The 24,828-nt window shown below is 36.7% G+C and overlaps 1 protein-coding gene across 4 annotated transcripts in view; it reads left to right on the top strand.

Annotated features, from left to right (window-relative positions):
- Window positions 1–2,713: 2,713 nt before the first annotated feature.
- LOC127998920 (multiple C2 and transmembrane domain-containing protein 1) overlaps window positions 2,714–24,828 on the top strand; it is a 128,278-nt gene continuing 106,163 nt past the window's right edge. For 2 of the 4 annotated variants that reach the window (XM_052592147.1, XM_052592149.1), the window contains exon 1: window positions 2,714–3,562. In XM_052592147.1, the coding sequence (XP_052448107.1) occupies window positions 3,050–3,562 (513 nt within the window). In that variant the 5' untranslated portion in view covers window positions 2,714–3,049. The remainder of the gene's footprint in view (window positions 3,563–24,828) is intronic. The other 2 variants (XM_052592146.1, XM_052592148.1) reach the window with 1 other exon arrangement.

Genomic DNA, 24,828 nt, shown 5'->3' on the forward strand with positions numbered 1-24,828 from the left:
GGTGAAAACGATGAAAGTGGAGACAGCTGAGTGCAATTAACAGGTGTGCAATTAACAGTGATGAAAGGGACAAAGGCTTTGTGGGAAATGTAGTGCCTGCAGTGGGGTGACTATGGGGAAGTGAGACCACTAGTGGACAACCAGAGAAAACACAGACCAGACACTGTGACATTACTCCCCCTCTAAGGGACAGCTACCAGATGCTCCACCGAACACAAGAACAAACCAAGGAACACAGAGACCAGGAGGGAGGTGGACCGGTGGAGGACCGGGGGAGGGAACGGAAAGTTCAGGGGCCCCAGGGTAGAGCCAACAGGGCAGGAATCCAGGGTGGAGCAGGTGGAACTGGAGCCCATCACAGCTGAGCAGACGGGACTGACTCCCACCAGGGCGGTGCAGCGGAAATGTGAAGAGGCTCTGGTAGTTCAGCGGAAACGTGAAGAGGCGCTGGTAGTTCAGCAGAGACGTGAAGAGGCTCTGGTAGATCTGTGGTGATTTGACTGGGTTCAGGAAGATCAACTGTGACTTGACTTCATTCAGGAAGATCAATGGTGACTTGACTTGACTCAGGAAGATCAACGGTGACTTGCCTTTGCTCATGAAGATCATTGGTGACTTAACTTGACTCATGAGGTCTAACTGTGGTTGGGCTTGACTCATGAGCGTTAATGGTGACTTGACCTGACTCATGAAGATCATTGGTGACTTGACCTTACCCATGAAGATAATTGGTGACTTAACTTGAGCTGGGCTAGCAGCCATCTTGAGCAGTGGCGGCAGGCTGGCAGCCATCGTTTCTGAAGAGATGGAAGTGGTTGGTGTATCACTTTGACTACGATGGTGAAGGTAACTGGTGAACCACCAAAAGTCCAGGACCTCCAGCACCTTCATCTCCCACCCAGGCAAAGGGTCATCCAGACAGTTGTTTAACAGGTCCTTCAGTGCTTCCTCATTATACCCCAGCCCTACTGCCATTGTCCAAAAGGTCTTTGCAAACCCACCCACCTCACTCCCCTTTTGACGGAGGGTGATTAGGTTCCGGAACCTCCCCCTCCACTCCTCCATGCTGGCTGGGGAACGGATATGAAATCCCACACTGCTGGATCTGGGCATGACAGAGTCCTTCTATTAAGAACGTACACACAAACAAAGATCCAATCGCAGTATTTAATGGGGAATCCAAAAATCACATCCAAAAACAGGCAAGAGGTCATAACAACAAAATCGGTCCAAAAACAAGAAATATGAAAAAACCACAATGAACCACGAGAAAACCGGGTGATGGAAAAAGACTCCATCAAACAGATAGAAATATGCCGGTTTATATAGACAGGTGAAAACGATGAAAGTGGAGACAGCTGAGTGCAATTAACAGGTGTGAAATTAACAGTGATAAAAGGGACAAAGGCTTTGTGGGAAATGTAGTGCGTGCAGTGGGGTGACTAAGGGGAAGTGAGACCACTAGTGGACAACCAGAGAAAACACAGATCAGACACTGTGACAGACGAATGATTAAGTATTGAGACAGAAGCCAGATATCTAAGACTCCTCATTAATTCTCATGGGCTTTTCTGACCAGAGTACCAGTAATGATTTGTAACACATCTATTATGCAATAGCAGAGGTATTGAGTATATCCACGCTTCAAAGCTAAGTTGTGATGGTCTCTTTAGGGAAATTATTAAAGTAATGTCCTTACGTGTGCTGTTACTTGCTGTGTGCAAAATCAATTTGATACACGTAACATTTAAAACCTCACAGTTCTTCGTCAAACAGACATGCCTTTACAACAGCTGTTACACCCTTCACAGAATTCAGTAATTCAAACTGTAAGATCTTAAAAGGGAAATATGAGTAATATAAATAAATAATATAAATACATAATTCTGATTGATTCTGAATCTCTGATTTTGAGTGGGTTTTATTGTGGGCGGTATTGCCTTGGCTTTGCCTTCACTTTTAAATCGATAGTAATATTTTCAATGTAAATGCAAGTAATTTGAATGGGAAAATAATATGAAAATGATATTAAACCTATCAAATGATTAACTCTAAAGGTGTCTTTACACAGCCAAGGTAATCTGTGCCTGCTCAAAATTCAGTGTAAAGGCACAATGGCGCATAAAGCTATACAAATTATGCCTGCTCAGACCTATTGAGCCGCTCATCAATGTTGGGATTGATGTGTAAATGCATTTATGCCACGTCTGTGCAGCACATAAGACATAAATACCAATTCAGAAACACTTCTGTCTTACAATACACGTTAACATCATAAAATACAATGCATAATAAGTTAGATGTTAAATGTTTTGAGTCAATTTTTTTTTCAAAAGTAAAATTATATTAAAGTTACGTTTATTAATGTTTACAGCATGTTGTGATTTTATATTATTACTGACCATAGTAAACTACTGGAGAGCCATTTTTGCTTATATCTAAATCGTGTGTCTTCCCGGTGTGCCACCTGTATTATTATCAGCACGTTTTATAGTAACAAACATCATTTAATAGCTCAAATGTCTTATATTAATATTGTAATATAATGACAAACGCATAGGCTAAACCTGTAGAAAAATTAAATGTAAATTCCTTATAATTACGGACTTTCGCCAGAAGGAGGAGCATCTTCAATAGTAGGCTACTGCAATTATGTATTAGTGTACTGGCTATTTCTTAGGTTACTGTCGGGCCTTAAAGTCTTTAAAGAGTGAATCAGGTGCAGACACGTTTATTTCACTGGTAGCATTTGTTGGTGGCTATTCTTTCGATTTTTTACCGCGAGTTTTTCCCCATAGCTATTTTATTAAATAGGCTAAAAAAACAATCGGTCTGGCAGGTTTCGTTTAGTTTACTTCAATGCTAATGGCCGGGAAAGACCCTCTGAATAATGTCACTAGTATCACAGATAAAGTGAATGTGTTGTAAGTGCCTGAGTGTCATTTGAGATCAAGAGCACGCGCTCCTGTGCGCTCGCCCACGCGCCTCAGTGTCACTGGCGATCCGCGCGCTGACAGCCTGCTGCCGCTGCTGCTGCTGGACGGGAACTATGGAGGAGAAACCCAAAGATGAGAGCGCCAAAGACCCGCAAACAACGTCCTACCAGAGAAGGATGTGGAGGAATTTCCAAGAGAAGACCAAACCGTTTTTGAGCCCCAAACTGGGGTCCGAACGACGCAGCGGCGATGGTAAAAAAGAAAGCGGGTTGTGGATGTTTAAAAGAAAGAAGAAACAGGTCTTGGACCGAGTCTTCTCGTCCTCGCAGCCCAATCTGAGCTGCTCAACTCCGCCGTCTTTCTTAGGCGATAGGACCCTGTGCGAGCAGCAGGACTCTAGCGCCGGTAAAGGACTCGGGATGTCACCCCTGGCCGTTGCTGATGGAGCATCAGTCAGTAAACCGGAGATTTCCGTATCCGCGCATGGGAGCCCCAAGCTGCTGGTGTCTCATTTGGTGATGTCCCAGCAGAAGAGCTCGTCCTTGGGCTCGACGTGCTTCGAGAAGCTGGTGGTGGATTCGGCAGCATCCAGTGAGGACGAGCTGGGTAAAAACGCCAGTGACCTGGTAAGTGTGAAAGTGATTTTAAAACACAAAATAACCAGAAAGTTACCTGATTATTGTTTTTTTTTTTTTTTTTTTTTTGCATCCTGAGAAATGAATTGACTTCACGTTTCATCCATTATCTGGTCATCTCCCATGTGGGGTGTTCAGAAACCAGTTGACATTGAACATGTTGAGTGGTCTGTCATTGTGTGGTGCTGCCGATTTCCTACTAGTGTACTTATAAGTGTTATAGAGAGACTTCGAGGTTTACTAACTTTATTTATAACATCTCACAATCTCACAATTGTCACATTCTGTGGCCCCAAATATTATTTGGCTCAAGTCACACTTCTGTGCCACTGCATTGAGATGACAGCATATCAAATCAATGGCATCTGTACACAAATTATTATAGACTTCTACTTAGATCTAACTTCACTTTTCACATTTATGCAGTGCAAATACTTTTAACTTATTATTGTTAATGTGTTTTTTGATTGATGTATGTAGCAGTGGTGTAAAGTAGTCTAAATGTAATTAGTTGCAGTACTTGAGTATCTTTTTGGCTTCTTTGTTTTGCAGAGTATCAAAGGTAATCGCAACTTTAACTACATTTTTTGAACAATTATCTCTTGACTCCATTACATTTTTTAATGAGTGTTGCAATTACTTATTACATTTTGCACGGCACCTAACTTTTTCTGCAGCAGTTTATTTCTCCTACAAGAGAAGCAATATTGCCATGTACAAGGCATTAAAGGTCCTATATCTTGTGTGTTTTGCCCTTACTCACTGAAACTTGTCTTCTTATGTGAATGTGAGTGCTGTAACAGGTAGAATCACTGGTGCTTTCTATACAATATAAGGACATTACTACAGCGATTAGGCTGAAACCAGCACTTCTAATGCAAGAAGGCTTTGACTTTTCAATTTTACTTAAGTCTGACAATGAAACAGTGTCCAAATATGTACTGTGATTATAATTTTGAACGGTATATTAATTAACAAACTTATGTTTTTGTGAATTTTTTTGCTTTAAAAGTCTGTTTGTGCTGCCTTTCTTTAAATAATTGGTTTGGTATTTTTAATGCAATGAAAAATGCCAACATTTTTTTTAAGCGTGACTTAATTATCTCAAACATTTTTTTGTGGGTACCCTGTATGTTTATGTGTTTAACATTTAACAATACACTAAAGCAAACATGAGTTTGAAATGCAGTTTGGACATTATCTGTCATCATGATTTTCATTGTCTCAAGAGCCATTGACTGGTGACGTTGTTAACATGTATTGTTTGTGGTTATTACACTTGTGATACAAACATCCCAGATGTTTGCAATGACTGGTCTGCAATGTCTGCAATGGCAAATCTGCCTTAATCAAGTTATTATATGCAAAAAAAAAAGTAAACTTCTGAATACTTCTCATCTGCAATCTTAGGTGTAACTAGCAAAACTATTTTAAACTAAAAAGTTTTGACTGAAAACTACTGTTTCACATTGAAGGCATTATTCCTTTTGTTCAAATATTAATAAATATAAAAAAATTAAATCAACAGTTACACATTTTTTCTAAAGTTTATTATAATTTTATCTATTGTTTTTTTTTCCGGACAATGGATATGCAAGAGAAAACAATACTCCATTTCACAAATTCCTTTATCAACAGTACTATTTCAAGTTTTCAGCCTTGACCTTGTTGCAAATAAGAACCAGATTTATTTAGGCTATCAATTCATAATTTTGTGAACCTTCTGACATCATCATTGGCCTTTCAGTGAATCCCATCTTTTTACTATTAATTTTGTGAATGCGATTGGTCATGTTGAAAATTAATAGATCAATGGTTAAATATTTAGAAGGTAGAAGCTTAGAAGTGTAAGTAATGTGAGTAATGCTGCAGACAGAGAAAAATATACAGGTGCTGGTCATATAATAAGAATATCATCAAAAAGTTGATTTATTTCTCTAATTCCATTCACAAAAATAAACTTGTATATTATATTCATTCATTACACACAGACTGATATATTTCAAATGTTTATTTCTTTTAATTTGGAAAATCCCAAATTCAGTATCTCAGAAAATTAGAATATTACTTAAGACCAATAAAAGAAAGGATTTTTAGAAATCTCGGCCAAATGAAAAGTATGAACATGAAAATTATGAGCATGTACAGCACTTTATACTTAGTTTGGGCTCTTTTTGCCTGAATTACTGCAGCAATGGGGCGTGACATGGAGTCGATAAGTCTGTGGCACTGCTCAGATGTTATGAGAGCCCAGGTTGCTCTGATCATAGCCTTCAGCTTTTCTGCATTGTTGGGTCTGGCATATTGCATCTTGCTCTAGATTTTCTATGGGGTTAACATCAGGCGAGTTTACTGGCCAATTAAGAACAGGGATGCCATGGTCTTTAAACCAAGTACTGGTATCTTGTGTGCCAAGTCCTGTTGGAAAATGAAATCTGCATCTCCATAAAGTTGGTCAGCAGCAGGAAGCATGAAGTGCTCTAAAACTTCCTGGTATACAGCTGCGTTGACCTTGGACCGCAGTCCAGTCCTGGATGCTTCTGACGCTGTCTGTTGTTCAAGAGTGGCTTGACACAAGGAATGCGACAGCTGAAACCCATGTTTTGCTTACATCTGTGTGCAGTGGTTCTTGAAGCACTGACTCCAGCTGCAGTCCACTCTTTGTGAATCTCCCCCACCTTTTTGAATGGGTTTTGTTTCACAATCCTCTCCGGGGTGTGGTTATCCCTATTGCTTGTACACTTTTTTTCTACCACATCTTTTCCTTCCTTTCGCCTCTCTATTAATGTGCTTGGATACAGAGCTCTGTGAACAGCCAGCATATTTTGCAATGACCTTTTGCGTCTTGCCCTCCTTGTGCAAGGTGTCAGTGGTCATCTTTTGGACAACTGTCAAGTCAGCAGTCTTCCCCATGATTGTGTAGCCTACAGAACTAGACTGAGAGACAATTTGAAGGCCTTTGCAGGTGTTTTGAGTTAATTAGCTGATTAGAGTGTGGCACCAAGTGTCTTCAATATTGAACCTTTTCACAATATTCACATTTTCTGAGATACTAAATTTGAGATTTTCCTTAGTTGTCAGTTATAATCATCAAAATGTAAAGAAATAAACATTTGAAATTTATCAGTCTGTGTGTAATGAATGAATATAATATACAAGTTTAACTTTTTGAATGGAATTAGTTCAATAAATCAACTTTTTGATGATATTCTAATTATATGACCAGCACCTGTATATACTTGTGCGTAACTATTTCAGGGTTATACAAATTTTTTTCTAGTAATAGTTCATAAAAAAAATTATACAAATAAATAATAATAACAATAGCTGAAAATGTTCTCACCCTCAGGCCATTCAATGTTTCTTTATCAGCACAGATTTGGAGATATTACTTCACTTGCTCACCAGTGGATCCTCTGCAGTGAATGGGTGCCATCAGAATGAGAGTCCAAATAGCTGACTGAAAGCATCACAATAATTCACATGTAATCCACATGACTCCAGTCTATTAGTTAACCTCTTGTGAAGTGAAAAGCTGGACATGTCCAATTTTTGGTGAAGCATTTCTTTAACAAGAAAAGCCATGTCTATTTGAATCAGGGCTGCTCAACAACAGAATAACTACCTTCTTCAGGCTCAGGGGGATGTGTGAGTATTTATATATATATATATATATATATATATATATATATATATATATATATATATATATATATGTTACCATTTGTATAGGCATCTTCAAATTAAAAAGCTATTGTCATATCCAATTAAAGCAGTTTGGATTAGGCTTGTATGGAATCTCAGATATTTATGGAAAGATCGAAATCTCTGCCTGTAATATGTTACAGTATTTGGGTTTGAGAAGTTCTTTGACATTGTGTGCAGAGAAGGCAATGAAAGAATCAGTGACCCATTTAGCCTGATCCATGATTAAACTCTCTACCACATCTTGCCCTCCATAGCAATTATATAATACCTTACTACTACACTGAGGTCCTGTTCCTCTGTTGTTCTGTTTGAAAATTTAACAGAGACTGCAAGATATAGATCTGATTTCGGTTTAGAGCAGAACAGATTAGGTAACTAGGTAAGGTCATTGGTGAAAAGTACAACTACTACTGCTCATGGCAGTCCTCTTGTGCAGCATCATCACATTTTTATTATCTCACCTTGAAGGTTTCTGTGATTAGCTGAGAGTGGAAGAAACCTCTGGCAGTCAATGTACTTTCTGGCTCTCAGGCTATACAACATTTTGCCAAAATGCTGAATTGTCTTAGTAAAGCATCAGGGCTTTATCATTTTTAATTATTAAGCCTGTCAATTTGGTTTAGTACAGATAATTATAGTCGTGGTCAGAATTATTGGCGCCCTCTGTAAATATGATCAAAGAAGGCTGTGAAAATAAATCTGCATTGTTAATCTGCATTGTTTTTTTTTTAAATCACATAAATCTAACCTTTCACTGGAGAATAAGAATTTAACATCGTTATGACAAATGTTTTTCTCTAATGCACAATGGACATAATTAACTGCACCCTTTTATTCAATGCTTTTTGAAACCTCCATTTGGCATAATAGTTCTGAGTGTTCTCCTATAATATAAGAGACCATTCCTGCATCCAGAATCTCTCCAGATCCTTCAGATTCCCTGCTTCTCCTCTTCAGTTCACCCTATTTTTTTAGTTACATCTGACCATAGAAGCCAGTCCCATTTGAAGTTCCAGTAGTGGCTTACAACAGAATATGCTGGGGATTGTTTTCGGATGAGAGCATTTTCTTTTTTTTTGGGTGTAGGTTCTTTTTTATTTAAACACTATGATTTACACTTCCTCACTCAGTAAATTTATTTGTTTAAAGATGTTTGAGTCATATTTCCTGATACATACAATGGTAAACCACAATAAGTTTTGTGCTTTTCTGTGACTGGATCACCCCCCCCCCCCAGGGGAACACAGGAAATGATCTGAAATGTGTAAACCACATAACATTAGAAATACATTTTCTCACATGCCACATAACTGCCGGTGTAATATCCTCATGCCCTGCTCAAATGAGAGGGCTTTTTCTACATCTATTGAATGTGTAGGGTTGTTATCTAATATGTAGGTTTCTTGTGATGAGATTGGGGATATAACACTAAAACAAGACACTGGCAGTAAAACAAGGTTTGTCTTCCTCGTGAGCAATTCTCCTTCAAGTCAAGTTCTTTGTTTTTATGATGTGTCTGATTTTTTGTTTTTCCAAAATGAATATAGTGCCCAATATACAATATACCCAATATACCAAACTTGACTACTGCTTATTTTAACAAAGGAGTCAAATGGTAACATGATCGTAATAGCCCCTGCTGGTTGATGCCTTATAGCAACATCGTGTGGCAGGCATTTTTCTCTTTTTTGAAAAGTGTAAAAGGTGTGAAGTGTGTGACTTATGGCCAAGTATGGTGTCCCATACTCAGAATTTGTGCTCTGTATATATTCCAAGTGCACGCTCACAGTAGTGAACACACACCCAGCAGTAGGGAGCCATATTGCTGCGGTGCCTGGGGGGCAGTTTGTGGTATTGAGGGTGGAAGAGTGTGCTGGTTATTCACTCCCCTCACCAAAAATGTCTGGCCGGCCTGAGACTTGAACCTGCAACCTTCAGAACGCACGACTGGCCCATTTACAGCCATTCATATTGTATATGTGGAATGTAATACATTTATTGTATTATGTGGAATGTGTATGATGGTATAATTATAGAAGTTCTACTAGTGCCTGATTCTTTTGGATGCTCTTAAAATTGTGAAATGGACTTGATGTCAGGACTCTTGAAGTCAGGATACACTCCAAGAAAACTGAAGAAATATGGCCCAATATACTGTATATAAGAAATTTTTTCCATTTTTATTGTTTTTCAACAGGTGTTTTACCTGTGTTTTGAATAGTGCATTGCATTGGGGTGTTTTAGGGTTAAAGGAAATGTCTGTAAATAATAATGTTCTGGAAGAAACTAATTTTTTTCTTGCAGTCTAGCCAGTAGTAGTGGTTCAATGGATTGTATTTTTATATTTTATGGATATATTTTTTTTGGATCATCAAGAAAAAAAAGTATTTTATATCAGTGTACTTTGGTTTCTATTGATTACTTAAAGGGACAGTAAGTAGGAATTACTCCCATCTAGTGGTGAAATTGTATTTTGCATTCAAACTAATTTTGCTCTCCAGCGCCTCGCTTTTTCAAATGCGCGTTGCATCTACGGTAGGCGATATGTACCAAAAAGCTTTGACGGGATGTCTTCTAATAGCACTTCGTCGAGTTTTCCTTCAGGTGAACAGGTGTGTTATTTCAAACAAACTGCAACATGACAACTAACAAACGAATGTTACAGTATGAATTACTGACTGTGGAAAACATGAAATATTGTAAATAGTAGTTATGTCTTCTTTATTCGTTATATTTTCTGAATAATGTGCATTGTTAGATATGAAAAAAAATATTGTAATATAGATTGTAACACTGACTTACCTGTCGAGAAGAAAACTGGCCACTTCAGCGTCTCTTTTGAAATCTTTATCCAGCATTAGCTCTTTCCACCTAGAAAAAGCTTCCCCGACATTAACTCTTGTTTTCTGTAATCTACGGTCACGTTTCCTTTTACGTTCTATTTTTGACTGTTTTGGCGACTATGTTTTCTTCTCCTGTGGCGCAGCATATGTATGGTCCATAATAAGAATGCAATCCAGACTTTTAAACTTGCCGGTGCAGTTTCAAGCGCCTCTCACTGCTCTGCACCTGCGTTTCTGGCTCTGACCGAAAACGCGTTGTGGAAACGCGTTGGCTTAGTACTTTTTGTCCCTCTCTGCTATAATAGTTTTGCAAGATGGCGGAACTACATGGAAGCCTCCGTCGACCTACCCGTCCCATGTATATAAAGATAATAAATTCTTCATTTACAAGGATTAGTTCAAACATTGGCATAGGTATTTGTACACCATTGAGGGCATATTTATGAATAAAAATATTGATTTTAGATAATAAAATACCTAAAAAGTTACTTATTGTCCCTTTAAAGCACACTTTAAGTTCTTCTTCATTACCACAGCAATGACAGAGTTTTTTTTTTTTTTTTTTTTACCCAAATGCTGTGTTCAGTCTGCTGGGTCATGTTATTGGGTTATTTTTATTATTTTTTACCCATGTGCTGGGTCATTCTAAAAATGCTAGGTTACTTTTTTATATCCGTTCACAGAAATTGTTGTTTTTAACCCATCATTTTTTAGATTCTCATTTTTGTATATTCTCTTACATTAGCTCGGTTTTGGAATGATAGTTTAAATGCATTCGCTTACTGGATCATTGGACTGAAAATGTTCCCTGAGTTTAGCGGCTTAATTAATAACTTAATTAAATGTATGCATCATCTTTTGTCAAATTAATAAATAAATTCAAATAGACACTATAGGGCTGTAACCAATCAGATAAAATCCGTATCAACCAAATTTGTGTTTGCAATGCAAAGGTGGCACAGAATCTGCATCTCAAGTGGCATTTAGATGCATTCATACAGACTGTTTAAATCAACTGATTCGTTCAAATCACTGATTGATTCAGTAACAAAAAAGTGTTTTGTGTGTTTTGTTTGGTTTTTGTGATATATTCAATATGTCAAATCACATATTGTGTAAACCACAATTACGATATTATCATCGGTAGCATATAGCCTATTGCAAACCCAAATGTACAAATGATAAACTTTTACTCTGTGATGGTTATTTTTTGCAAATAATCCATGAATCACATATGTGCCGAACCGTTGGGCCAAGTCTGTAAGGATCACAGATCAACTACGGTCGATCTGTTTAACCCCAGTCACTAGTGAAGAGTTTGTCTATGGCGATTAAACAAAATCTTTTCAAAAGTAGCACACTTAAAAAAAACTTTCTCATAAAGAGGCATTACTGCCATTCAGATGAAAGGGAATAGGTTTTCTTGAACATTAAAGTTTTTCCCTCTTTTATTCATTTAATCAGCTCTGATATATTTTTAATATAATTTATTATAATATTTTATATAAAAGTTTAATGTAATATTTTATATATATATATATATATATATATATATATATATATATATATATATATATATATATATATATATAATTTTTAAAAAAGTGTACATTTGAATTGTCCTCTCAGTAAATCAAATGTGCTTGTACTCATCAATCAAGTCAATGAAGGAAAAATATGGTTGTCCATTTTCTTTTTACTCATTATTTCTTTAATTAATTATAATGAACAATTAATAGAAATGAAAGGATTTCATAAATGATTTATTTTGACATGAAGTTGGTTTAATACTTATTAATTAGAAATTATACAAGGTAAAATCTTCTTGATGTTTAAAGCAGTGGCACTAATGCAGTATGTGTGGCCTGATCTCAGGGTAAGCTATATGTTTATTAGACTGCGCTGGGCTCTTCTTCTGTTGGCCTGTTGAAAGCACATTAAGTGCCTGCATTATAAAAGCTTTTTTTTTTTGCTTTCATTTTTCTTCTTCTTTTCCTTTCATTAGCTTTCAAACAGAATGCTGAAAAGGACAGCGGTCTCTGTAGTTGCGTTCATTGAGCATTATGCAGACCCACTGGATGAAATCTGTTTTGGATTTCTACCATTGTCATCAGAACAACTGTAGTGTGCATGAGCTGTAGCAGGACACATTAACCCAATATGTAGTGTGGGTATTAAATCCAAGCCATTGCGTGTTTGTCTGTTGTAGTGAAGAACAGGATCGACTTGTTATTTTGGAGAAGCTGTGAACATCAGTAATTCATGGCAGGGTTCTCTGCAGAAAATAAGGACATTGAGATTCTGTTTTTAAAAAAGATGCTAGTGAATCATGACAATTTATTACCACTGAAGCATGCTTTCTTTCTTTCTTTCTAAGAGGCAGCTGTACCACAACAAATATGAATAATATACTGTAATATACACTCTTAAAAGAATGGTTCCATGAATAATCATGAACATTCCGTTGAACAAACTGTACTTCGAACTCTCACGCAGCCTCGTTTCATTCTTGAATATGGTCACAACCTTGTTTCTTCAAATTGAATATGGTCATTTGTGGCCTGGAGTAGCGGCTGTGGCAGCATGATCTTAATCTGTACATTTCGTGGTAATTGCTGATAATGATATAGTGGCTTTGCAGTGATAAAGAATAAAAAGTAAGGCAATGAGAGAGTGCATATTCTTTCTGAAAGCTAAATAGTATATAAACTATAGTATAAACAGTATAATTAAGCACTGGCTGTGAGCAGGCCTGTTCACCACTGTGTGAAATCTCATTTGCACGGGGCTGAGTTTAGTATAGGGCTGTTTGCACAGAGGCAAATGCGATTCGCATTAACTCTTCAGGCAGACTGGACATCAAATAACAGTTGTGTGGATGGATGCGCCGCTCCACTGGGCTTCATGACTGCCCATATTGCACTGTGTGTTTGTGTAATCCCTGATAATTTACTCACCCCCATGTCTTTCTTCAGTCACAAAGAAATTAAGGAAATTCTAAGTTTCTTTGCAGTTGAACAAAGAAAGACATAAACATTTAGGATGACATAGGGGTAAGTAATAACTTAGTCCTTAGAAGCTAGATTGTTAACTGTCTTTATTGAATGAACTGGCAATGAACAGAAAATAACACAACTGCTGTTGTTCTGTAGCATATGCAGCAAAAATATCTAAGATAAATTGGCAGTTTATTATTAAACCAATCAGCGTGCCTGAATAGAGGAAAAATAGTTACAGTTTAATATTTATTTTTTGTTATTTAATTATATATATATATATATATATATATTATATATATATATATATATATATATATAAATTATATAATTATGTTATTATGTTATGACAGACATTTTTACATATATTAACAATATTATTATTTCTTTTAATAGTAATTGGCGACCCACCTGTTGCAAACCACTGGTCTATTCATATTCACCTTGCAACAGATGTAATAGATTATATTTGTCTGTGCCGGGGCATTTTTGTCCAAATTTAGTGGCATTTTTGCCCCAAATCCCTCATCTGTCTTTAATTTGTGTGTGTGTTTGTAAGAGAAAGAGAAAGAAAAATGGCAAAATGCTTGTGGATGGTTCAAGTTCACAAGTGGGTCAACTCTGTGCTCATATTAATGTGTATTTGTCTTTATGATCTGTTACAAACCATGTTATTATCTTTGTGTTGATGCTAATTCACATATTGGCTTAAATCAGTGCATACCAGATGACTCCTGTACCCTTCAAGACATCAAAGTATGCTAACAGAGTTCTATCACAGAGAGTATTTCTCTTATACTATGCCAGTAGTTAAATATGTGCATGTTTCCAGTCAAATCAGAAATGTACAATAACAAATGTAAAAAACAATAATATATTGATTATATTGCTTAAAGCTTTTTAATTCTAGTGGGGACAAAACTGTTGGCAAATGTGACCGGGACATGTCCCATCATCCACCAGTAAATTTATAAATGGGTAAGACATTTCCCTGTACAATGAAATTCTTACTTTGCTTTCCACTCTGAATGCTGCTAATAGAAAAATCATAAAATATGAAGAAAATAAATATGAAGAAACAAATACACAAAATAAAAATATACAGTCTGTTTGTAAATGTGTGAAGTCTGTGAAAAGTTGCATGTATTCATGTATAAACTGCAACTTGGAATGTGGTGATGTCAAGGTTAATTAGCATTTGGCCCATTTAACATTCTGATGGCTGCTAGAAAGAAACTGTTCTTCAGTCTGGACATCCCACAATTTACACTTCTGTATGTCTTTCCTAAGGGCAGGATTGTGAACAGTTTGTGTTGCGGGTGGATGGAGTCTTTAAAGGGGTCATAAAAGGAGAAATCATAAATCACTTGATCTTTTGACATATAAGAGGTCATTGTACTATAAAAATTTCCTGTAAGTTTCAGAACTCAAAACTTTTTTGTTAGTCTTAAATCAGCTTATACTGAAGCCAGTCTGCCAAAATGAAAGCTTGTGGAATATGCAAGACCTTGCGAACCCTGCCTCCACAGAAGAAGATCAACGCCTACTTTGACATCACTGCCTGTTTAGCCCTGCCCACTGATTCACGCATGTAGTGTACATAACAAGAGAGGAAAAAATATAGGTCTAAACATAAACCAAATCATAAAGATGGATCCGAAGACAACAAGACACTATGCAGTGCAAGTTGCAGAAAAACACCATATCTGTGTTAAATGCAGAACTGTTGTCAATGAAAAGCATCCTAGTATAGGCATCCTTGTTTTATAGGTTTGAGAGGGTTATGTGAAGAGCTGCATAGATGGTGTCCTGTTTGTGGGGTAGATATGCTGTAAAGGGTCCAGTGTTTCTGGTATGCTGCTTTAAATGTGGGCCAGAACTATTCTGTCAAAACACTTCATAAATATTGGATTGAATGCAACTGGTCTGTAGTCATTCAGATGGGTCACTGTGCTCTTTTTGGGAAATGGGATAATTTCACATTCACAAACATTCAGATAAAATATTTTTATTAAAAAAGGCTGGAAGAGTTGATAGAAGCTTAATAGTGGTGTTGTTTAAGTCATGTGACTGTGATGTAGTTTGTTTATAGCCTTTTTTTTAATTTCTTTTTCGAAATGTTGTACAAACATACTCTTCTTTGCGCCAATAATAAAATTTACTACCAAATTATATGTAATATTTAATTATTATTGATATTTAACTTATACTGGAAAGATTCCCACAACATTGAAGCTGATAGGATGAATAATATACAGCTAAATGCAAGCCATTAGGGTCTAGTCTCAGCCTCAGACATCACGCATATAGCACACAAAAGTGAAAACACTTCAGGAGTTTCTAAGTTGTCATATGATTGGTTCTATCATACAGTATTTTCAGGAGACGTGTGTGTTGCATTCTTTAATGTTCTGCCTGGAAAAAAAAAGATGACCAATGCCACCAAACTCACACGAAAGAAGAAAGCCGTCGTGTTTACAACTGTGACGACGAGTGCTTATCAGGATCAACTAAACGCTGGATTCTCAAAAGTATATAAAATATTTAAAGTTTGCGGGACAATTCCTGTCTGTATTTGTAACGACATTTCCATGCCCCAAAATGTGCTGCTAAACGAAACGAACTGTGATTGGTTGTTTGACATGTCGGTCAAATGGCCTCAGGGACAGGCCTTGTCCAAAGAAAGCTGCCTTGGATTCCAGACCTTCAGCCGTCAGTCTGGCTATGTAAGACTAATTAAGGTTTAATTTTGATTTAAAAGACAGATTTCCAAATGTTATATTCAGTGTTTCTCAATGTTAGATTTCCTTGTGTGAAAAACAAGTATTTATTCCTAGGCAATCTTTTTTCTTACCGCAATGACTGGGTCGGTGGAATTTATTTCCATAACCTTGTCGTCAGACATCACTGTGTTAAACTAAAGGGACAGTCTGTCTTTGGGATTAGGTGCTTGAAGACATACTGCTGATAGATAAATGATTGTCCCATACAGGTTTGACCCTGCCGTCTTTTGGTTACCAGACCAGATCCCACTCGCTATATACACCCCACAGATCAAAATACATTTTGGGGCACCAGCATGTTTGTGAAGACAAAACATAAAGTACGGCGATGACAAACACAGACTCTATCAGTGGAGGTATCCCTAATACCTGCTTTCAGACTGCAGTCTAAACTCAGATTACACCGTACTCTGAAAACCTGCAATTAGAGCTGCCCTGAGTAAAAGTTGTGAAGCAGGATTGTTATAAATGTATAATAATGTATTATGTATATAACTGCTGTCGTAAGGAGTGTTAGACTGTACACGTTATTTAACGTTATTTAATTACTTTTAAATGAATGTTTTAGGGGCTTTAGTGCATTTATCTTAGCACTTAGTTCATCTGCATACTAATGCAGCATTTACCAAACTGGGGTTTGTGGTTTGATAAGACTAATTAAGTAAACCATCAAATGGTAAAATTAAACCGTTTTTATATTGTAACATCAGAAATGTACAATATCAAAGTAAACATTTCATATTTTTAATATGATCAGGTCTAGGGTTTTGTGAGAGCTGAGCAGTATAAATGTGTATGTTATGTAATGTTGCTTCAGCATCCCCTCAGGAAACTTGCTTCAGAGCTCGTCTTCAAAATCCAAATCTCTCATGCACAATTCAAGCCTGTCAGAATAGGAGATCTAAGAATGACCATTCACTCAGCTGTCATGATGCCGTATCACATCCGGGGAGCATGTATAACTTTACTGTGTCGGGGACCATCTACGTTTGTCTTCCTGTCTAATGCAGTTCTAGTTTCATCATGAGTTTAGGACTGGAGCAGAAAGAAGCTCTGTGTGAATAGATCTGGCTCCACCTTCTGCCATACACATTGAACTGCACCTTTTTTTTTTTTTTTTTTTGGGTCTAATGTTATTCCAGAGGCTTTCACATGACTGTCACAGTAACATCAGAATAAATCCCAGCCAGAAATGCACGTAGCTGTTAAACTTGTTGATGTAGGCTTATATGTGAGTGTTTTCATTTAAATTATTGATTGGATGTCTGAAAAAATGTATTTGTGGGCTCATTGATTAAACATGACACTAGAAATAAGCCAGGGCTTTTCCACAAAATTAAAAGGTATAGTTCCCCTTATGAATACAATTTCTGTAATTCACAATCATATATTTCCAAACCTTATTATATGCAGTTGTTGTTATATGATGTTGAAGGCAAAAGGAGATTTTTTTTTTCCATATAATGAAAGTGATTGTTCAAATGACAAAAACAGAGTGCACTGTATTGCAAGTCATCCCGGATGATGTCAGACAGACTGGTGTGGTCAAGTTGCATGTTCTGTTGAATTTTTCTCTCTCGTTCTTGTAGTAAAGAGGTGCATTTTGACTGCAAGATGCTAATCTGTGTTTTGTACCGGAAGATCTAACTTCCTCTTCTCCATCTGGACTGCTTCCACAGTTTTCCAAGAGCCTGCTTTCTCATTTAGAGCTGAATATTGTCTCTTACTCTATAGGCTGCCAGCTGGTTGTGCGGGCAAACACCATCTTAACCAAGGACACGTGTGTTAATACAAAGTGCTGACAGCATGCAGAGCAAACTATTTTTAACTGACAACCTTATGCTGAACAGTCGGAAAGAAAATTGCTAATCATTGGTTGGCTCATGCATTTTTTCATTAGTTTATCGTTATTTATAATATGACTTTTCAGCGAGTGTCTCACGTTTTGTTAAAAAATGAAATCAATGAATGAAAAATGAAGGAAAAAAATTATTAAGGGACAAAAGGAAAAGTACAAAGTTGACGCAGATCTTTTGGTTTCTATATTGTCATGTGGAGGGGTAAGGAGGAACTCAAGTGCAGACAGGATGTACTAAACACAGGATTTATTACACAAAAAGGGGAAAACAAAACCCACGAGGGGGAAAACAATGACTAGGGCAGATACTAAATTACTTAACAAGACACGATAAACAAAGACGCGAAACACAAGAACACTAACTGCAAATAAACAATAACAGGTCTCACAACGTCTTCTTCCAAGGGCAACACCGAGTAACAATATATCACAGGAACATGGAGTAACACATATCACAATGTGGAACAATCACAATGAACCAACAAAAGACAGAGCACACTAGGGGATCTAAATAGGAGAACTAATTAAGACACAACAGGTGGCACAGATAAGGCAATCACGACAAGACTAGGATAACAAGGGGGCGGGGCAAGGGGACGAGACAACACAAGCACATGGCCCAAAGACAAGGCCATGTGCTTGTAGACAAAACACGGGTCTGTCATGATCCTGCGTCAAGACTAGAGAAAAGTCAGGACATGAAGGCAGAATCATGACATATATTCACTTATTTTGACCAGAGAGAGCTGGGAAAAGCAGAAACTATTTTTATATTCCACTGAAGACTCGAGAGTCTGCCCTGTTGTTTATGTGTGTGTGTTTGCCTTGATTCAAACAGAGTTTGTAGAGTTTGGACAGAAAGTGAGAGTGAGGGGTCGGCATTGGAAAGGACCAAAAGCCAGGATTCAAACTTGGGTCACTAATAGCATAACCGCACTGAGCGTTGGCGATTTGGCAAAAATATCATATCACGATTTATGATTTTATCTCAATTCTTTATCATGTTGGTTTTACTATTTTCCAAGTTGTTGGGGCAGTACAGCCAAACTTATTCCCCTAAAATTGTGATATCGCACACCACTAGTGTCAGTGCACTTCCCATGAAGTTAGTTCTGAGGGGGACAGATAAAAGAGATCAACCTGTAATCTGAAATGTCTCTGAGCAGAGATAAAGCCTTAATGCAGTAGTGTGTGTGTGTGTGTGTGTGTGTGTTTGTGTGTGTGTTTGAGGGTTAGAAATCACACAACTGTTCACTGTTGACCGACATATCTATTACTTTCTTGAGAACCAGAAAATAGCCTTTTGTTCCCCTTTTGGCTCTCTTTTTCTCTTTCTCTTTTCGAAATATGCACTACTCCTTAAAAGTTTGTGGTTGTGATGACAAAGCTGAATTTTCAGCCGCCAGTCTTCAGTAGGGGTCAACCGATATGTGTTTTTCAGGGCCAATACCGATTATCACAGATTGCGTAGACAAATAACTGATATTTCGATCCGATATATATGTCCGGTGTAAAAAATGACATTAATGTCAAAATGAAAGCCTATTACAACGGATGACCAGGAATTATCAGTATAACTGGGAAAGGGGGTGCTTGTTATCATAAATCGATTATAATGAGGTGTTTCACAACTTCAGTGTACTGGATTGTGATTTATTGTAACTTCAGCAATGTCTGCTGCTGCCTTACCTTTGAGAGACAACTGATGCGTGATCACTGAAGCAGAGAGAAAGTGAAAAACTTTCAGTGCCTTCAGCCTTCCACATTGATTGGCCTGACTCATGCAATTAATTATACTTTAGGAATAGTATTGTAGTTATATTAGGAATAGCAAGTGACTAACTTTGGCTATCAAGTCCCCAACCCCTGGAAAAGAACACCTCAAATGTTCTAAAACCACTAAGTGTTGGTTCCACTAGATGGCAACAGTTGGGAGATTGCTATGAACAACTTCTTAAAGAAAAAGATAACAATAATTTTTATTTGGCTGTGTCTGAAATCACATGCTGTCTGAGTAGGGCTGTGCAAAAAAATAAAACAACAGCCCCATAGTTATCCTGATATAATTATCACAAATATGGTTATGGTTTTAATTGATGAAACCATAACAAGAGTTCATTATAACGATTATGCATAATTTTATGCATCATTATGCGTCATTCACAAATCATCTCCCGTGGCCTCAGGGGATATTCAATTGTTTGTTGGATGTGCGCGTCAGAATCTTGCAGAAAGTAATAGCTAATCCTGGTACTGTAGGTTTTGTCTACTGTTTTATAAATACTGTGAAATCAGACATACTCTTTTCACATAGGGGTTTTTTGGAGAAGGGTCTGGCTGCAGACTTGCACTCTCAGACACTTGTGCTTCCACTAGCGACGCCACTTGTCTTTATTTTTTTTTTATTTTGTTCTATTTATTGATAACTTTTGGTTTGAATCTCTCAACATATTATAACAGTAGCCAGGTGGTGAAGACAAGAAAAAAGAAACTAAATTACAATGTCACTTGCAATCGCTACTTGCACTCTCCGCTACCTGTGACGTCACTTGCAATCAACACAAATCATGCATGTTACCAATGTAGACAAGACGCTGTGGTAGTGATTAAATGATTAAAACTAAATTAGTATGCCTACTACTATAACGTACAGGGTCCTGCAAGAAAAACACAAAATTGGCAAATCCTTGGCCACAGAACAGCAGAATATGAATGCAATGCCCAAAGTCTTTCGTTTAGCGTTTTCCTCCTGTACAAAGAAACAAACACTTAATATGGCATAATTAAGATACATTAAGTTCAATTAAAAGACCAAATTCGATATATATCAGGGGTCTTCAACTAAAATTGCTTGAGGTTCAGTAATGAACCCCTTCTCACCAGCCGAGGTTCGGACAATTTTATACAAAACGTGAATTGATGGCTTTTGCCAGAACAGGGTATCTGTAGGTTATTTAAGCTAAAATTTTTATACTTTAATTTTAAGACCTCACCTTAAGACTTCCACAAATAAAATTAAAATGACCATGGAAAGCATGATTTTCACATTGGTCTGAACAAAAACAGATGTGCTTATTGAAAATGCACATTAATTCTCAGCAGGAGGTGCTTTTGGTACAGCAGGAATACAGCGGTTTCCCCGGTAATGGCAGTGCGAGAAAGCAGCGCAGATTTTATTAGAAAACTGTTTGACATTTATTTATTTCATAATATCAAAAGGCTTTGCAGTCCAGATTGCAATCCCTGGTATGTTTGTTCTGGGCACTAATTTTACCTTTCTAGGGGAGTCATTAGTGCTTTTCCCAGAGCGTGTACATACACACAAAAAAGCCAGCATGCTTTTTCATAAACAAATCAGCCATAAAAGTAATTACATTCATTTCTCAATTTCTTGGTCTCAAGTAAATTATCTCAGTACCTTTAGTGTGTTTTGAGCCGGAACTTAATGCACTAATGAAGCACTGTTTTAATCAAGTATAATCCATCACTGGTATAAAACTGAGAAAACTCATGTTTTCAACAAATGTAGTTTAGTGTAAATATCAAATACCTAACTCTATGGGTACAATAGTTGCCTGTTTCCTGTGGAACACAAGATATTATTTTAAGAATGTTTCAACCATTTTAGTCCACATAATGAATTGAGTAAATGAAGACAGAACACTATTACTATTACTATAAGACAGAACTATTACTTGAATGTTCCTTTGGTACAATTTATAAAACAACAACAACATTGGACAGCTGGACAGAGTGGAACAGCTGGACGAGAATGTTTTGAGACATGATTTTAAAAAGTTGAACTAAAATTAGCTTGATCACACCATCTTAAAGTGGTGCTCATGGTGTAAGATACTATTAAAAACCGTTGACGTAATGCAGCAGCCGTCTAATTCTGCTGCATGTGCACTCGGACAAACAATGAGAAAAAAAAAACACAGTATGTGAACAGCCCCAAAGTCAACATGATAGTAATAAATTCAACATAATAAACATAATAAATTCAATTGATGAAGCTGAATTGAAATGACTGAAATTGACTGAAATGAAAAAATAAACTGACTTAAAGGGATAGTTTACCAAAAAATCTAAATTCTGTCAACAATTATGTTATTGAAGGACTTTTGTGTCTGTGTGTGTGTGTGTGTTTACCATAAATGAATGAATTCTTCCAAATATCTACTTTTTTTCCCCAGCAGTCATAAAGGTTTTTGGGAGAATTATAACTTTAAAAATTAAACCGTCGGAGATTGTCTATAAAAGATAAAGAAAAAGTCTCGAGTACATATGATTTCATTTTCCACTCATGACATTTGACATAATTTGTTATGGAGTAATTTGGCTTAAAATCTGATTTACATCTGTTTAGCCAGACAGTGGCTTCGACAATAGTGCAGACCTGTTCTGAGGAAAATTCTAGAGTCTTTGCTGTAGCTGCAATACTGGCCTATTATGTGGTCGTGACTGCTGAAAGCGGGAAGGATGCTATGATTAGGCTTGTTTAGGTTGTGTTTCAGTCAGCGGCACTATCAACTCCCTGTATGACTAATGGAAGTGTGAGGAAGCTTGGAGGCACTTAACCAACTTTACAAAGAGTAAAATGAGACTACTGAGTTATTTTAAATAATTAAGTTATAAAGGAAAGGTAGTTTGTAGTTTCATTGTGGGTTAACTGTGGCATAGTGGTTAAATATTTGGGCTAGTAGTCACTGAAACGTTTGAGGTTCAGTCCCTGTAAAGGATCATGGGATTGTTTGTACTGTATGTCACTTTTAATTTATCCCAAAAAAGCAGATTGGATTTTTTCTTTTGAAAGCAGTGAACATGGCAAGCTTGTGTACTAGCCATGTGCTCTCATTTCCAGCCAAAACACAACAAAGCAGATGGCGTCTGCCATGCTTTCACTCACACTCAGTCTAGTATTCTCCTTTGTGGACAGCACAAGGAAGGAGCCCAGATAGACACAAACAGCATGTGTCTCATAAACAATGGCGTCGGTTTGGTTTTAGGATATTTTTAACTCTCAAACTATGCAGATAGACCACTTTCTCACATAAACTGTGAATTTGCCTGTTGCATCATCAGTTTTAGTTCTTTAGAAAGAATCAGAATGAGAGACTCCTGCACCTTACATTACCAGTGCAACTTGCACAAAAAAACTGGCATTGTATACTATGATTATTGTTGGTTCTGTGATAAATTGCTTATATTTCTTTATTGTAAGCCACTTTGGATAAAATCATCTGCTGAATGCATAAAAGTAAATGTGAAAGCTTTAAAGTATATATATTGATGTTGCTGGTTTTTCTGCAACATTTTGCGCATTGATTAAAAAATGTAATTTTTTTGATTTACCAAAAAAAGTTGGATGAAAGACAAAGCTTAGAAAATGGCAATGTATGTATAAATCTATATACAACAAAGCCCAAGATCTTCCCATACAACTACAATAATAAAAACAAACAATAAACAAAATAACACACCTAAAATAGGGGGAAAATATCCAAACAATTTTGATTGTATTTCAGGTTCTAATACAGTACTTATTTCAAACAGTATGAAAAGAAATGTGAACTAAATTTAAATGCTGGATGTATTCACCAAATGGTTTGTCTAATCTACCTGTCTAATCTTGAGGCTGCACTATTACCATGTACAGTACTATTATCATTATTATTTTTCTTTTTCCTTGTCATCAAGGCTACATTTATTTCTTTAAAAAAGTAATACTGTTATAATATAGTAATATTATTATAATTTAAAATTATTTAATTGATTTCAAATTGAATTGATATCAAAATGTAATTTATTCCTCTGATGACAAAGCTGCATTTTCATATGATTTTTTGGAAATCATTCTGACATGCTAATTTGGTGGTCAAGAAAAAAATATCTATTTTATTTATTTAACCTTTATTTAACCAGGATAGCCTCTCTGAGATTAAAACATCTTTCACAGGAGTGTCCTGCATGGCAATTTTAACAGTCATTGTTGATATTTTGTTATTTTTGTGGAAAAAGTATTTTCAGTGTTCATTTCTTTAAAAAAAAAAAGATGTTAAATTTAATAACATCTTAAAATTATGTTTTTTTTTGTATGTTAGTAATGTATGTTAAGTTGATACTTTCTCTGCACTGCTGTCACGCTTCAAGACTTAACTCAGTCACAAGTGCATACTGCTTTACTGCAGTGATTCAAAATAGGGCTGTGTGTACTTTATTTTGATTTTGTGAATACAAGGGTACATGAGATAGAAAAGTGAAGCAGTGCTATGCAGAAACTGTGCAGAGTCTAACTTTATTGTAAATTATCTTTGCATTCACGCTGATATTTAAGCAGGAGATGAGATAATTGCACAGTGATCCTCTCTGGATATTGTTTGCAGGAGTGGAGGTTGCACAGATGACAGATGATATTTATTATTTCTTATGCCACTTTCATTAGTATAACCTAGAGAGAAGGAGAGTGCAAGCGCAGTCATTTGACTAGTCTCTCATAGCCCACTAAAAACATACACCGTTGCAGGCTTTATGCCGGCAGTCTGTAGTCAGACACTCTCCTGTTCCTCACCATAACCCAGGGTGCAACTAAAGTTGTCAAAATAGATACTTGAGATATTTTTAAAAACAAATGGCATACAATTAGACAAGTTCAGGAAGAGCTTTTGACACCTTATTGGATACATTGTGTGATGTCTAATTCATTAAATGAAATTTCTGGATGTTTATTAAGAAATGCATCTGGCAATTTTATCAACCGGTGGGGAACCACTGAATTATATCTTCATTATTTTCTTTGAATTGGTTTTAATTGGTGATTTTTTAATTTTCATTTAGAGGTGTATGCTCACATTCACAAATGTTGACGTAGGCCTGTTATGTGCACACACACACACAAAAAAACAGCAATTTATTTTAGCATTATGTCTGACTTATCCATTAATGCCCTTGAGGGACAACTGACCCCAGATCAGCAGCTAAAGGATAGGAGGCTCTGAGAACATGGAGTACACTATCTGCCAATTCTCTGTCTCATCTGCTGTGAATAAAACAGCTGTAATACACTGAG

This window comes from Carassius gibelio, chromosome A5 (genome assembly GCF_023724105.1).
Source record: "Carassius gibelio isolate Cgi1373 ecotype wild population from Czech Republic chromosome A5, carGib1.2-hapl.c, whole genome shotgun sequence".
Lineage (NCBI taxonomy): Eukaryota > Metazoa > Chordata > Actinopteri > Cypriniformes > Cyprinidae > Carassius > Carassius gibelio.